The 15,870-nt window shown below is 46.1% G+C and overlaps 1 protein-coding gene across 2 annotated transcripts in view; it reads right to left on the bottom strand.

Moving 5' to 3' along the window:
• The window catches only part of LOC126177019 (cuticle protein 65-like), an 81,967-nt gene extending 66,481 nt beyond the window's left edge, over window positions 1-15,486 (bottom strand). Inside the window, exons 1-2 of one of the 2 annotated variants that reach the window (XM_049924247.1) lie at window positions 15,347-15,486; window positions 12,222-12,687 (exon numbers count right to left, since the gene is read on the bottom strand). In XM_049924247.1, the coding sequence (XP_049780204.1) occupies window positions 12,292-12,687; window positions 15,347-15,427 (477 nt within the window). In that variant the 5' untranslated portion in view covers window positions 15,428-15,486 and the 3' untranslated portion in view covers window positions 12,222-12,291. Of the gene's footprint in view, window positions 1-12,221; window positions 12,688-15,346 lie in introns of those variants that run through there. The other variant, XM_049924248.1, reaches the window with a different exon arrangement.
• Between the last annotated feature and the right edge of the window lie 384 nt (window positions 15,487-15,870).

Raw genomic sequence — 15,870 nt, 5'->3', positions numbered from 1 at the left:
CGTGGCATACGGAGTTCCATCGCAGTCTTTAACACTGGTAGCATGCCGCGACAGCGTGGACGTGAACCGTATGTGCAGTTGACGGACTTTGAGCGAGGGCGTATAGTGGGCATGCGGGAGGCCGGGTGGACGTACCGCCGAATTGCTCAACACGTGGGGCGTGAGGTCTCCACAGTACATCGATGTTGTCGCCAGTGGTCGGCGGAAGGTGCACGTGCCCGTCGACCTGGGACCGGACCGCAGCGACGCTCGGATGCACGCCAAGACCGTAGGATCCTACGCAGTGCCGTAGGGGACCGCACCGCCACTTCCCAGCAAATTAGGGACACTGTTGCTTCTGGGGTATCGGCGAGGACCATTCGCAACCGTCTCCATGAAGCTGGGCTACGGTCGCGCACACCGTTAGGCCGTCTTCCGCTCACGCCCCAACATCGTGCAGCCCGCCTCCAGTGGTGTCGCGACAGGCGTGAATGGAGGGACGAATGGAGACGTGTCGTCTTCAGCGATGAGAGTCGCTTCTGCCTTGGTGCCAATGATGGTCGTATGCGTGTTTGGAGCCGTGCAGGTGTGCGCCACAATCAGGACTGCATACGACCGAGGCACACAGGGCCAACACCCGGCATCATGGTGTGGGGAGCGATCTCCTACACTGGCCGTACACCACTGGTGATCGTCGAGGGGACACTGAATAGTGCACGGTACATCCAAACCGTCATCGAACCCATCGTTCTACCATTCCTAGACCGGCAAGGGAACTTGCTGTTCCAACAGGACAATGCACGTCCGCATGTATCCCGTGCCACCCAACGTGCTCTAGAAGGTGTAAGTCAACTACCCTGGCCAGCAAGATCTCCGGATTTGTCCCCCATTGAGCATGTTTGGGACTGGATGAAGCGTCGTCTCACGCGGTCTGCACGTCCAGCACGAACGCTGGTCCAACTGAGGCGCCAGGTGGAAATGGCATGGCAAGCCGTTCCACAGGACTACATCCAGCATCTCTACGATCGTCTCCATGGGAGAATAGCAGCCCGCACTGCTGCGAAAGGTGGATATACACTGTACTAGTGCTGACATTGTGCATGCTCTGTTGCCTGTGTCTATGTGCCTGTGGTTCTGTCAGTGTGATCATGTGATGTATCTGACCCCAGGAATGTGTCAATAAAGTTTCCCCTTCCTGGGACAATGAATTCACGGTGTTCTTATTTCAATTTCCAGGAGTGTAGATATCCTCGGTATAGCAAAGCTACTTAAATCACTCAATGAAGGCAAGGCCTCCGGTCCAGATTGTTACCACTTAGGTTCCTTTCGGAGAATGCTCCATATTTAGCAGTTATATACAATCGCTCGCTCACAGGAAGATCCATACCTAAAGACTGGAAAATTGCTCAAGTCACACCAAACCCAACAAGGCAATTAGAAGTAAGACGCTGAATTACAAATGGTTCAAATGGCTCTGAGCACTGTGGGACTTAACAGCTATGGCCATCAGTCCCCTAGAACTTAGAATTGCTTAAACCTAACTAACCTAAGGACAGCACACAACACCCAGTCATCACGAGGCAGAGAAAATCCCTGACCCCGCCGGGAATCGAACCCAGGAACCCGGGCGCAGGCGCTGAATTACAGACCCATATAACTAACGTCGATTGGCAGTGGGGTTTTGAAACATATACTGTGTTCGAACATTTTGATTAGCTCGAAGAAAATCATTTATTGACATAGTCAGCACGGATTCAAAAAATATCGCTCTTGTGAAACACTACTAGCTCTTTACACTCATTAAGTAATGAGTGCTATGGACAAGGGATGTCAAATCGATTTCATATTTTTAGATTTCCAGAATCTCACAAGTGTCTTCTAAACAAACTGCGCGCCTATGGAATATCGCCTCAGTTCTGCGACTGGATCCGTGATTTCCTGCCAGAAAGGTCACTGTTCGTAGTAAGAGACGGAATGCCATGGAGTAAAACAAAAGTAATATCCAGAGTTCCGCAAGGAAGTGTTACAAGCCATCTGTTGTTCCTGATCTATATTAACGACACAGGAGACAATATGAGTAGCCGTCTTAGATTGTGTGCAGATGATGCTGTCGTTTACCGTCCTGTTAATTCTTCAGATGACCAAAACTAACTGCAAAATGATTTAGATAAGATATCTGGATGGTGCGAAAAGTGGCAATTGACCCTACATACAGTACTAAAAAAAACGCTAAATTTCAATTGCGCGATAAGGCACAAAAAAACTGGAGATTGTAAATTCAACTGAATACTTAGGGATTACAGTTACAAATAACCTAAATTGGAACGATCACATAGATAGTGTTGTGGATAGAGCGAACCAAAGAGTGCGATTTATTGGCAGAACCCTTAGAAGGTGCAACAGGTCTACTAAAGAGACTGCTTACGCCACGCTTGTACGCCATATTCTGGAGTATTGTTGTGCGGTGTTCGAGGTGTGACTGACGGATGACATCGAAAAAGTACAAAGAAGGGCTGTTCGTTGTATATTATCGCGAAATAGGGGAGGTAGTGCCACAGGCATGATACGTAAATTGAAGTGGCAGTCATTATAACAAAGGGGTTTTTCGTTGCGACGGAACCTTCATACGAAATTTCAATCACCAGTTCTCTCCTCTGATTTCGAAAACATTCTGTTGGCACTCACCTCACGATAAGACAAATCTGGGCTCGCACAGAAAAGTGCCTCTTTTTCCCCGCGCGCCGTTCGGCACTGGAACGGTGGAGAGACAGCTTCAAGGTGGTTCAATGAAGCCTCTGACAGGCACTTTATCGTGAATACCAGAGTAATCACGTAGATGTGGATGTAAACCAGTGGTTTAACATCTGAATCTCGTCCAGTTTTCATAAGTTTGTAATGATGCACTATATCTATGTTCAACAGACTGATTTGCTTAACGACCTTTGAATTGTCATGGGTTTAAAGTGAACATATATCACGAGGCGGCGTGTTTCGCCTGGGCGAGCGAAATGTTTGTTCCTTGACTCAGCGTTGCTCCATGGCGAGCGAAGAAAAGTAATTAAATCGATATGTGGGAGGACTTTGTTACAAGACAGCATAACGAGAGGACGTGTAGGAAGTGTGTTCGGTGAAACAGACATTGTTAGCCGCCATATTGCATTATTATTATTATTATTATTATTATTATTAATATTTTAGATTCACAATCGATATGCAATATTAATGTGGAGTTTAGTAACGTCCATAATACAGTCTTTTGCTTTTCAAAGATAGTTGTGGGTATTTAATTTTGATCAAAAAATTCTGTAATGAACTATTATGTACTACAAGCTTGTATAGGACCTCGAACATTTCGTGGTCGATGTTTGCTGTAGAACCTTCTACAATAACACTGTCAAGTGCATAGAGAAGGTTTTCTCTGCTAAAAGGATTTCACTCGCAGACAATCATCGACCGACCAAATGCGAATGGCAGAGTTCCCGTTCCAGAAGATAATATAGAAGTTTTCTTTCTCTTACATTTCTAGAATATTACAGGCAAACGTCGCAGTCGGCAGCTGCTTCTACACAATGAAAGTAATTTGTCTACCTTTACGAAATTACGTATGCTGTGGGAGGAGTCAACGCCTATAGAGACAGCTTCCTTCACAGACATACCAACAGAGACACTGCACACACTAGTTCGATAACAACGAGTTTAATATTACCAGCAAGGAAAACGTTAAATTTTTCTCTTAAGCAACAATAACATAGTAAAACTGTGTCGTTTAGTACAACAATGACGACTGCCGATGTTATTTAGCATATTATTAATATGTATTCACGAACTACTGTTACCTCTGCCCGCAGCAAGACTGAATTAGCTGGAGAGAGACGACTACGAAATCATTGTAGCGACGATGTGGGTCGCAAACAGGGAATTTCATACGCATGAGCGACTTTGACAAAAGGCGGATAGTTATGGGTCAGTGACTGGGAAAGTGCATATTGGAAAAGGTGAAAATGGTGGGCTGTTTGCTAGATACAGTCTGATTCATCTGTGGAATGTCGTGCAAGGACGGTAAAATCGTGAGTGGGTGACATAGTGTCGGACGTCCACGCCTCATCACTGAACATGGTCGAATACTTGCGCTTTTTGTAAGACAAGACAGGCGGTGATCTGTAGCCGACCATGCAAGGGATGATCGAAGGGCTCGCGTTGTTAAAAAGATGTCTGTGGATATCAGTGACTGTATGCTGGCCGCTATTTCGATTGTGTAAGAGGTGGGTTTCTTCTTAAACTCACTTAGGGGCCTGAAGATGGCGTAGTATAACGCTGAAACAGGTAACAAAATAAAATAAAACTGGAAATATAGAGGGGTGAAGGCAGTTTTGATTCGACATTTTATACTTGAATGTCGACGTTCCGTAGCCATCCTGTATAAGGATGGACGTACAGAGAATTGTTAGGTTTATGATGATAGTGTGTGGTTCGTGGGGCGCCCCACTGCGCGGTCATCACCGCCCGTAAAAAGTCCCAATTTTTACACAGTCCAATCTGGCCACTGTCACGAATGATGATGATGAAATGATGAGGACAACACAAACACCCAGTCCCCCGGCAAAGACAATCCGCAAACCGGCCTGAAATCGAACCCGGGACCCTGTGATCCCGAGGCATCAATGCTAGCCACTAGATCACGAGCTGCGAACCTGTTAATATCTTGTCAGCCTGATATGTAAAACTATTTCTTGAGAGAATTTTGCCTTCACGTTCCCACTTATTCTTTGTTATGTATATAGAATGAGTCACCTAAAACTTGCACCGCAAATATCGCGGAAATGGAAAGTGCTATTGAGGTGCGGTTTTCACAGAATGGACTCGTAGTTAAGGGCTTGTACTGCTAGCCAAGACACAGATGTAATAATACTTTGCACGTGTATTTTTATGCAAGCATACAATTAATAAATAGCACAGTGCCTATCTGACTTCAACAAACTAAAAGAAGGTAAATTAGAATGTCAGTAGTGTTTGTGGAAGGGGTCCAGTGCGAGTCGTTTGCGAGATATCGTATTTCAAACAGTTTCCATAACGACACATGTTTGAACCATTCAACCCGTGCAGTTGCTAGGTACAATGTTGTTATGTTTGATTACAGTGTGCTTGATAGTCAGTTAGTGTGTGACAGACGAAGTAGTAGGTCGTGAGTGGGCGATGGGATTTACCAATGCAGAAAAAACAGACAGAGCCGTAGAGTATGGAGAGTGTAGGAATAATGCAGTTGGTTCTCATACGGTATATGCGGCATGATTCCCCAATAGACGTCAACCATCTTGGCAGTTATTTATAAACCTCTCCAACCAGTTACATGGAAGTAGTAGTGTGATACCTAGACAACGTAAAAGAAGGAACCAAGTGACCACGGATGAGGAGGAAATGAATGTTCTTACTGCTGTTGCAGCTGATACGCACGTTAGCTCCCTCGCAATTGCTCGAAGAAGTGGCGTGGGTCAGGCAAGTGACCTATGCATTCTCCATCGACATCGATTACGTTCCTGTCACTACCCTCTTCATCAAGAGCAGCATGGAAACGATTATAAGAATTGATAACTTCTGTACATAAACATTACGATAGGGTAGTCCAAATGTACCATATATCTTGCTGAGTGATGAAGCCACATTCGCCAATAATGGCCAGGTAAACCACCGAAACATGCACTATTGTTCTGTTGACAATCACCTTTGGCTTCGTCATGTGGAACGTCATCGTCCATGGGGTGTAAACGTGCGGTATGGGATGGTGAACCATCATCTTATTGGCTCGTTTTTCATAGATGGACTAGTGAATGCGCTCGAGCATCGCTGCCGCCTAACGGACCATCTTCCACGGATACTAGAAGACGTTCCTCTGCTCACTAGGAGGAATCTTTAGTGCCAGGTCACAGAGCACGAAGCACTACGGCATATATTCACTAATTGCTTGCAAATCGTTGGATTGGCGGACCTGTACCTTAGCCGGCCATTTCACTGATTGGACGCTCGTACACTTCTTTATGTGGGAAAAGTCAAAGAGGTTGCGTACAAGGATATACCAACTTTTACCTAATTATATGCAACGATGTAGTGCTGCAGCTCACCCATGTCCGCTGAAATGCTAGCACTTGTGCATCAGTAGTCGTTCCATACCGGACTGGAAGCGTGTGTTGGCGCTGCCTGTGGTCATTTTGAAAGCAACCTGTGATGGTCAACTGCCTCGTTATTGGTCAGAAACCACATAACTAGTGTATACACTTTCGTTGTTATTTAGTGTGTGTTTTCACAGGTATTGTACAAGTGTCGGTGCAGAAACTTTTCAAAATACGATATCTGGTAAACGATTCGCACTAGAATCCTGCAACAAACAAAACTGGAATTTTAGTTAATCTTACTTTTAATTTTGCAAAAACATACGCTTTCTAAGTGTTATTACGACCTGTTAATTGGCTAACAGTACGATTCCATGACTACCAATTCATTCTGTAAAAACGGCACATCAACAGAAGTTTCCACTTTTACAATATTTGTGGTGCAAGTTTTAGGCGATTACCCTGTATATATGACAATGTAAAACAACATTCCCCTTTAAACAATGGTGTAATCTGAAGTGAGCAGACGTAATATCCGGAATAATTAGTGTATTTATGTCTTCCTCTTATTCTTTGTATATTTTCTTTGAGTTAATAACATTAATTTACCATTAGGTCGAGTATTACTAATGCTTTCAAAGTATGACTGCTCTTTGATGCGTTGTAGGATCTTTTGCAACCAGTCCCACCTCTTACACGATGTGTTCTATACTGATTGTCGCTTGTTATTTCAGTTCTGTCATGTGCTTCATCAAGAAACTTCGAGACGCTTTTCTGATTTGGTTATTGAGTTAAATGGCGAGGTTGAAGATTTATGTTGGTTGTACTACATTGATTACAATTTCAGAGTCTTAGTCCTCAGTATGTAGTATATGTTGTCTATTATACACTCCTGGAAATGGAAAAAAGAACACATTGACACCGGTGTGTCAGACCCACCATACTTGCTCCGGACACTGCGAGAGGGCTGTACAGGCAATGATCACACGCACGGCACAGCGGACACACCAGGAACCGCGGTGTTGGCCGTCGAATGGCGCTAGCTGCGCAGCATTTGTGCACCGCCGCCGTCAGTGTCAGCCAGTTTGCCGTGGCATACGGAGCTCCATCGCAGTCTTTAACACTGGTAGCATGCCGCGACAGCGTGGACGTGAACCGTATGTGCATTTGACGGACTTTGAGCGAGGGCGTATAGTGGGCATGCGGGAGGCCGGGTGGACGTACCGCCGAATTGCTCAACACGTGGGGCGTGAGGTCTCCACAGTACATCGATGTTGTCGCCAGTGGTCGGCGGAAGGTGCACGTGCCCGTCGACCTGGGACCGGACCGCAGTGACGCACGGATGCACGCCAAGACCGTAGGATCCTACGCAGTGCCGTAGGGGACCGCACCGCCACTTCCCAGCAAATTAGGGACACTGTTGCTCCTGGGGTATCGGCGAGGACCATTCGCAACCGTCTCCATGAAGCTGGGCTACGGTCCCGCACACCGTTAGGCCGTCTTCCGCTCACGCCCCAACATCGTGCAGCCCGCCTCCAGTGGTGTCGCGACAGGCGTGAATGGAGGGACGAATGGAGACGTGTCGTCTTCAGCGATGAGAGTCGCTTCTGCCTTGGTGCCAATGATGGTCGTATGCGTGTTTGGCGCCGTGCAGGTGAGCGCCACAATCAGGACTGCATACGACCGAGGCACACAGGGCCAACACCCGGCATCATGGTGTGGGGAGCGATCTCCTACACTGGCCGTACACCACTGGTGATCGTCGAGGGGACACTGAATAGTGCACGGTACATCCAAACCGTCATCGAACCTATCGTTCTACCATTCCTAGACCGGCAAGGGAACTTGCTGTTCCAACAGGACAATGCACGTCCGCATGTATCCCGTGCCACCCAACGTGCTCTAGAAGGTGTAAGTCAACTACCCTGGCCAGCAAGATCTCCGGATATGTCCCCCATTGAGCATGTTTGGGACTGGATGAAGCGTCGCCTCACGCGGTCTGCACGTCCAGCACGAACGCTGGTCCAACTGAGGCGCCAGGTGGAAATGGCATGGCAAGCCGTTCCACAGGACTACATCCAGCATCTCTACGATCGTCTCCATGGGAGAATAGCAGCCTGCATTGCTGCGAAAGGTGGATATACACTGTACTAGTGCCGACATTGTGCATGCTCTGTTGCCTGTGTCTATTTGGCTGTGGTTCTGTCAGTGTGATCATGTGATGTATCTGACCCCAGGAATGTGTCAATAAAGTTTCCCCTTCCTGGGACAATGAATTCACGGTGTTCTTATTTCAATTTCCAGGAGTGTATTTATGAGTTTCTTTTGTGATGCCGCATTGTGCCTTGTCGTGTATGCAGACACCAGAAGATGATCTACTAACAACTGAAACAAGTTGTGTGATAAATTTTGGAGTAATACAGCTGTCAGCAGTCGTTTCCATTTGGGTTGTTGAAGCATTTCGTCTACTGATCGATCCTACAGGTATCAAATCTTGCAACACGCCTCTCAATTACATTATCGTCTTCCTTTAACCCGAGGAGGTTGGAATCATAAACACTAGAGCTGTACTCGACAATTGGTCCCACTTACGTTCTTCGTGCTGATTAGTTTAAACATGATATGCCCTTTCCTAGAATTCTCCCAATAAATTTTACTTTTGTCTTCTCTACTATCTAAATTACGCCTAGAGATTAAATCGACAAAATGATCCGGTCTTCAGACCTACTTTACATCCAAACAGTACGTTTCCAGACATTTGCTAAGCATGAAAACTTTGTCAACTAAGTCCCCTTTACAAGCCACTGAAGACTGTAATAAGAACTGTACAACATCCGGTGTGGTCGTAAAATGGTCATATATCTTTGGAAGTAACAATCTTGTACAGGTAGAAGATCCCGCTCATGTTTCGTAGACTGTCTTATCTGGTGGTGTCGTAGGAACCCGAAAGCCGGTTCACAACGAATTATAAAGTAAATATTATTCCGGAACATTAATACAGTGTATTTCAGTTTAGTATACATGTTCTTCCACGTACCAGCGGAATATTCCATGAATATTAATGAGACGTTTTCAGATGTACTGATCGATATGGCACAGTGATTATCCAGTAGTAGGTTTTTCGTGCTTCAGTTGCATCAATTTATGCGAATGTTGAAACGGTTATGACTCTTGTGATACTGACAAAGTCAATGTCTTATCCTATTCTTGCTCTGCCGAGCTTGTGCTCCATCAGATCTAATTGTCGACAGGATGTCAAATCATCAATATCCTCAATACAAAAAAATGTTCAAATGTGTGTGAAATCTTATGGGAATTAACTGCTAAGGTCATCAGTCCCTAAGCTTACACACTACTTAACCTAAATTATCCTAATGACAAACACACACACCCATGCCCGACGGAGGACTCGAACCTCCGCCAGGACCAGCCGATCCTCAAAACAGATATCGCATTATCACCCAGTGTCGAATATTTACAAGAAATTAAAGTATCAAAGAAATCGTTTCATGGAATTATCGGACGCATTAAAAGTTCACACAAGTTATTCTGCGTATCAAGTGGTACTGGCACTCCTGGAAGATAAGAAACAGTGGAGAAGTCGCTTGGGTACAGTGCTGAGAATTAATTCCCAGAACATGAAACTGGAGTGAAGGCCGCGTTCTGAATCGTCCTGGATAGCTGCGCCAGTAAAAAAACGCCCACGTAATACAAGCTTATGGTTCTCCGCTCCCGGTAGCTGAGTGGTCAGCGCGACAGACTGTCAATCCTAAGGGCCCGGGTTCGATTCCCGGCTGGGTCGGAGATTTTCTTCGTTCAGGGACTGGGTGTTGTGTTGTCCTAATCATCATCATTTTATCCCCATCGACGCGCAAGTCGCCGAAGTGGCATCAAATCGAAAGACTTGCACCAGGCGAGCAGTCTACCCGACGGGAGGCCCTCGTCACACGCCATTTCATTTCATGGTTCTCAGTACCATCCCGGGATGTATTTGAGCCGTGGGTGGCTCGTGTTCCCGACATCTTCTATTTTACACCCTGATTTTAACGTACTTCCACCTCGCTAGGTTAATTTAAATTACTACTGAGTTGCTGCTTTGCCTGACCGTGAGCGGCGTTAGCAGCGCGTATCGATATATCCCCTCTCGCAGTAACTTTGCTCGACTGCTATTACTTTCCGGTCGTTGTCTGTCGTAGGAGAGTTGGTCGCAGTTCGGGTTGCGAGTTCGGGTCTGCTAGTCAGCTAGAAGACGTCTGGACCGCAGTCCGGACCTGCCAGTCGGAGAGTTGCAATGCGTCACTAGGGCAGTCGGGTTGGAGCAGTGAGGTCTGCATCGACATGGCTCGCCCGACCATTGTCCGTCACGCATCACTTGAGCCGGGCCACGGTCTTGGTGGATCGTCGGTCGGTCGTCCAACCCGACGACGCATTTGGCCTCGCCTATCGTGCATGAGTCGGCTGTGTGTGTGTGTGTGTGTGTGTGTGTGTGTGTGTGTGTGTGTGTGTGCATCGACTCCAGATTTGGCTCGTGTTTGCTTAGTTACTGTTGGGTATCGTTCAGGTCTTCGTGCAGTGTTTGTCATGTTGTGTGCGTAGTTTGTGATCTGGATTGACAAGTTATTTTAAATGTCGTCACGTATTGACTGTGAGAGGTAGGTCGTCTCATCTGGCGAAGTGTGACTGGTTCTCTGAGTGCTTTTGGGCCCTTTAAATTACCATATTGTGGAACTTGGGTTGGTCCTTTCCTGGTGCAGGGATGTCGGTTAGCCAGTGGGCGTGTTTTCTCTGCACGGTTGGGTCCGAGCCAGTATTTCCTCCGTCGTGTGTCTGGAAGTGAGTGGGAGACGCACCAGCAGTGCAGTCGCGACGGAGCAGCAGTCGCGGACGGACCAGCAGGCAGTCGATCGGTTGGTGCGGACCAGGGAGGACATCTCCGTCTCCGTGCGGTGCTGTCGCCTGGGTCCGCTGCCGGGCCCTCCGCAGTGTCGCAGCATGTGTGGTGCTGTCCGATCGCCACGAGCCTCGTGGTTCACCGACCCAGGACGTCAAGGCTGAGTAGTAGTTTCAACTACCCAAGCCACGTCCATTCATGTCGTGGTGGTTCGTTTCGGTGGTTCGCTGTTGGGGAGATTTGGTGTTCGTATTCTCATGTACCGATTGGTGGCAAGTAAGTCGTTGTGTCGGTCGGTCTGTGGCTGTCTCCTTATTGGGTTCCGACGGATCAAGTATAGTTGGGCTCACCACCTGTCTCACATAAGTGATTGAGGGCAGACCGACCTCCCTGGAAGGCTTCTTAGTGCCTCCGGTGTTTAATTATCTCTTGTCAGCCATTTTTAAATTTAGGCTTGTGGTTATTGTTTGTTTCTTAAAATTTTGCAAAATTAATTTTTAAATTTATCTTTCAAGTTTGAACACTGCGGCCTTGTGCCTTTAAATATTATGGTAATATATTTTGAAATTTTGAAGTTTTATTGTGGCCCTCAGCCATTGGTATTGCTCCTTCCATATGTTGTTTCTTTGAATTATTTTATTGCTATCTTAATGAAATTTTTATCTTGTTGACTTTTAAGATTTCTTGTTGTTAAACATGCTGGCCTTCTGCCTTTAAAGGTCTATAATAATATATTCTGAAGTTTTGAAATTTAACTGTGGCCCTCAGCCATTTGTGTTGCACCTTGTGAACGTTGTCTTTCGGGTTTTAAAATTATTTTTATTGCTATCTTCATTGAATTTTTGTTTTCTTTAAAGATTTCTTGTTGGCCTTCTGCCTTTAAAGGTCTATGGTTATATCTTCTGAAATTTTGGAAATTAATTGTGGCCCTCAGCCATTTGTATTGCACTTTGTGTTTGTTGTTCTTCGAATTATTTTATTGCTATCTTAATTGGATTTTTATCTTATTAAGATATCTTGTTGGAGGCCTTCAGCAGTGAAACAGTCGCTAAATTACAATAAATGACAATTAGAAGCCGAAACTGACTTCAACCCTTGGCCCTTTTCACAATCCTATTACCTGTTCTGCCCAGCGGTTTAGCGGGCGTCTTAGTAGCATTAATCTGCTAGGAAATTTCAGATCAGCCCTGATTTAATGATCAGAACCATTTTATAACGTGGCGCAGTGGAATGGAATAACAAACAAATACTCAGGCATCAGTTTTATTTATAAATAGAACAAAGTGAAAACGTAACAGCTGGTGTCCTCACAGCCTCCTAGCCATGATAGGCTGCGCCATGGGCCAGACCGTGGCCGTAAGCCAGGCCGTGTCCGTACGCCAGTCCGTGCGCTCCGAGCAGGGCGGGGGCGGCGAGGGCGGCGTGGGCGGCGGCGCCGTTGATGTGGGCGTCGCGGGCCTGCGTCTGGGCGACGGCGGTCAGGTGGGCGGCCCTGGCGGCGGCCACGTCGTGGGTGTCGGCCAGGTAGCCGCCGGGTCCCACAGCCACTGGGGCGGGGCCGTACGCGGCGTAGCCGGGGTGCACGCCGTGGGCGGCGATTACTGCTGGGGCGGCCACCACGGCGGGGGCGGCGGCGACGAGGCCGTGGGCGGCGCCCAGGTAGCCGGGCTTGGGGGCGGCGACGGCCGCTGCCAGGATGGCGCTCATCACGACCTGGTGAAGGAGGCAGACATCAAACTCGATAATTTGAGAACCGGATGAGAAAACATTTTAATGAAGTCATGTCAAAAAACAAATAAAATTTTACACCGATTTTTTTCCAAAATATTATATTCCTGCGTAAACACATACAGGACGGCGAAGCATAAGTACCTGCACGAATTTTGCTTACGAAATTCAGAGGAAGAAATGAGCACAAACTGACACCATCTACTGAAGTGGATCCCCCATTCGTTAAGAGTGGGTGATAGTTGTGTTACCAGCCATCAAGATTTTCTTCAGTTCCGCAAGTCGTAATCTGGTACGATAAGTTTGAGACTAGGCACGAATAATTTTCTCCCCTGGCTTGTTCCCCGTCTCTAGTGATCTCGTAATCGACAAGTTTTTAAAAACTCGTTTCTGCCTTCCTTCCACCATTAGCGCTGCATTTAAATTTACTTGGAGTCACTGCTAGGAAATTTCTGGGAACACTTCTCGTGGAGGAATGGCTCTGGGCCTTTACATCTGAGGTCATCAGTCCCCTAGAACTTCGAACTTCTTAAATTTAACTAACCTAAGGACATCACACACATCCATGCCCGAGGCAGGATTCGAACATGCGACCGTAGCGTTCGCGAGTTTCCAGACTGAAGCGCCTACAACCACTCGGCCACACAGGCCAGCGTGGAGAAACAGCCGTCTGGTAAAAACAGTCTTGACCGCAGCGAAACATTTATTTACAATGATTATCGGTTTTCGTGAGAACGTGGTCATCTTCAGACCATTTATACGATGATGGTAGGCGGTGTCGGTGAATGGAGCAGGTGTTTTGACTCCACGAAGGGCAACTACCATTTTTGTAATCACTGATAAGAGCCGGATGCACGACTCTGGTCGTGATTATGTCGACCGCCAAGTGCTTCCGGCATTTATTGAAAAACTGTTACCGTGAACTAGACATTAACGTCATTCTTATAGTCCTTTCTAAGCTTTAGTGGGCCATTGACGGGAACCCTGTAGCAATCCAGCCAGTACTTAACATCAGTTCAGTTAGCGTTATACAGTTATCTAATTCGACGGCCAGGTGTTTTCTCTCCAAACAGGAGCGACAAGGTGAAGCACGCTGCCATTCCATTAGAGGTTCCCCAAACTGTTATCTTTGATTTCAGTGTCATGTGAAGGTGCCACTGACCGTGAATTATCCTTTCGTTTCGCCACAGTTCGCCGCTTTATTAATTGTGGCTGCTCAAATGGCCTAGTCGGCAGGAGGGATTAAGCTCTGTTGAGTAAACACACTGAGTGCCCATTGTATCTGTATTCTTTCTTGTCAATCTATTAGTTAATCATGCCATTACACAGCTCATGGAATAGTGCGTCCGAGTTGCTCGAAATCGGCTCTGATTAAGACACCATTACCAAGTTCATAGCAAAAGGACATGGACTGAATATCTTCTGCTATACTCCTCATGCAATTGCCTTTCTCCACAATGCATTTAAAAATAACTCCCATTACAGAGCCATTTGATTATGAAGTACAAATACCAGTATTTCTGAACAGAAACCAAAATTTTTAGCTGAATAGTATTTTGTCCTATCGTCTCCATGGCGTCTTCCGAGGGCGGAAAATGACGTACTAAACTGTAAACTTATTATTGTTCGTACTAATGCACAGTAATCGTTTCGTCGCAACGAGTATAAGATGAAACTTCAGAAGTATTTCTGTACTGAACAAAGTTGTTTCGAAACATTGCGTAAAAGCATCGCACAGGATGTTGGTGTGCATAAGGTTTGGTCCCAGATCTCTGCTCCTATCAGTCTCGTAGGAATTCGCTTTGAACATTACTGTGTCCGACTGGGTCAACACGAACTCGCTGGCATGTATCGATATGGCCGTATTTAAAACCATTTCCGAAGGGGAAACCTCACTCAACGTAGGTTAAAGTAGGTTGCCTTCAACGTGTGTTTCGGTGGCGCAAGTATTAACGGAGATGATCTTAGATGTAAAACAGTTTGCTGTTCATGTGATATCAGATCTCTAAAAAATGTACGTACAATAAGATGCACTTGTAGCCCAATGCTAGAATCCTTCATTCCGCAACATAGTCGTTGCCTGAAGCGCATTTCTCTGAGTGGAAAACTATTTGTGAGAATTTAGAACTCTAATGTATAGTGCGTCACAACTTATGCACCAAAGGTGTTTTCTGTTTGTAATTTAAATATAACGGATAAATATTTTAGTGAAAATGTCATTTATACCTACTGGGTGGTTTGGGATTTCCCATTCCCTGTTCTCCTCCGCCGTGCGAAAATATCCTGCTCCCCTACGTTTTTCCATTGCACTACTAGGTTTCACAAGCTCTCTAGTTTATTCAAGTTACATGCACAATCTACGTTTTGGTTACATTGCACTGGTGGAGACCTGATTTCATATGCCTTTAAGACGGTTTTTGCAAACATTTGAAGCGATCCTTTAAATATTTTTCATCTGAATTTATTTAGTTGTAAAGGGAAACAAAGAATGAAAATACCTGTTGATTACATATGCGTGCTGTTCGTTCTTGAACGAGGAGTTAATGTTCAGTAATGACACAACAATAGTTCGTCTAGAGCTGTTGATAAATTGAAGGTCTACGATAGTTACTGTACTGGATCACTTTGAGGGCGTGATACTCACCAGGACCTTCATGGCTGTACGGTGGGCTGTTCGGGGCTGTACCAGCTGTGAACTGTGCACAATGTGACAGCGGGCCGCCATATATAGCTGGGACCACGGCGTGAAAGGGCGCACGTCCTTCCGTGCGCAGCGCCTGCAGGGGACCACGCCTGTCGCCGTAGATCTCGGACACAGCCTATACAATACATTCCTCTCCGGTAGAAAGTGCTCAAGACACGGCCGCGTCCAAACTCTGACCTTGCTACTGTGCAGACGCGGTTAACTCTCTGACGAAAGCGAAGAAAAACAGAGCCTGTGGTTTTACGCTGACGCTGCTGATCTTTTACTTACAAGGGTCGTACCGAAAGTAGACACCAACAATTTTTAAAACTTTTAATATTTAATTTTTAGAGAAGCCAAGCACAACAGTGTAATTTACAGGATTTTCTCTCACTCTTCAAAATGGTCTCCATTTCCTTGCACACATATTTTCCATCGTTCTGTAAGTTTCACAATACCCTCATGACGGCACTTCGTACCAGCTG

This window comes from Schistocerca cancellata, chromosome 3 (genome assembly GCF_023864275.1).
Source record: "Schistocerca cancellata isolate TAMUIC-IGC-003103 chromosome 3, iqSchCanc2.1, whole genome shotgun sequence".
Classification (NCBI taxonomy): Eukaryota; Metazoa; Arthropoda; class Insecta; order Orthoptera; family Acrididae; genus Schistocerca; species Schistocerca cancellata.
The sequence above is the reverse complement of the archived record's forward strand: the minus strand, read 5'-3'. Positions and strand labels throughout refer to the sequence as shown.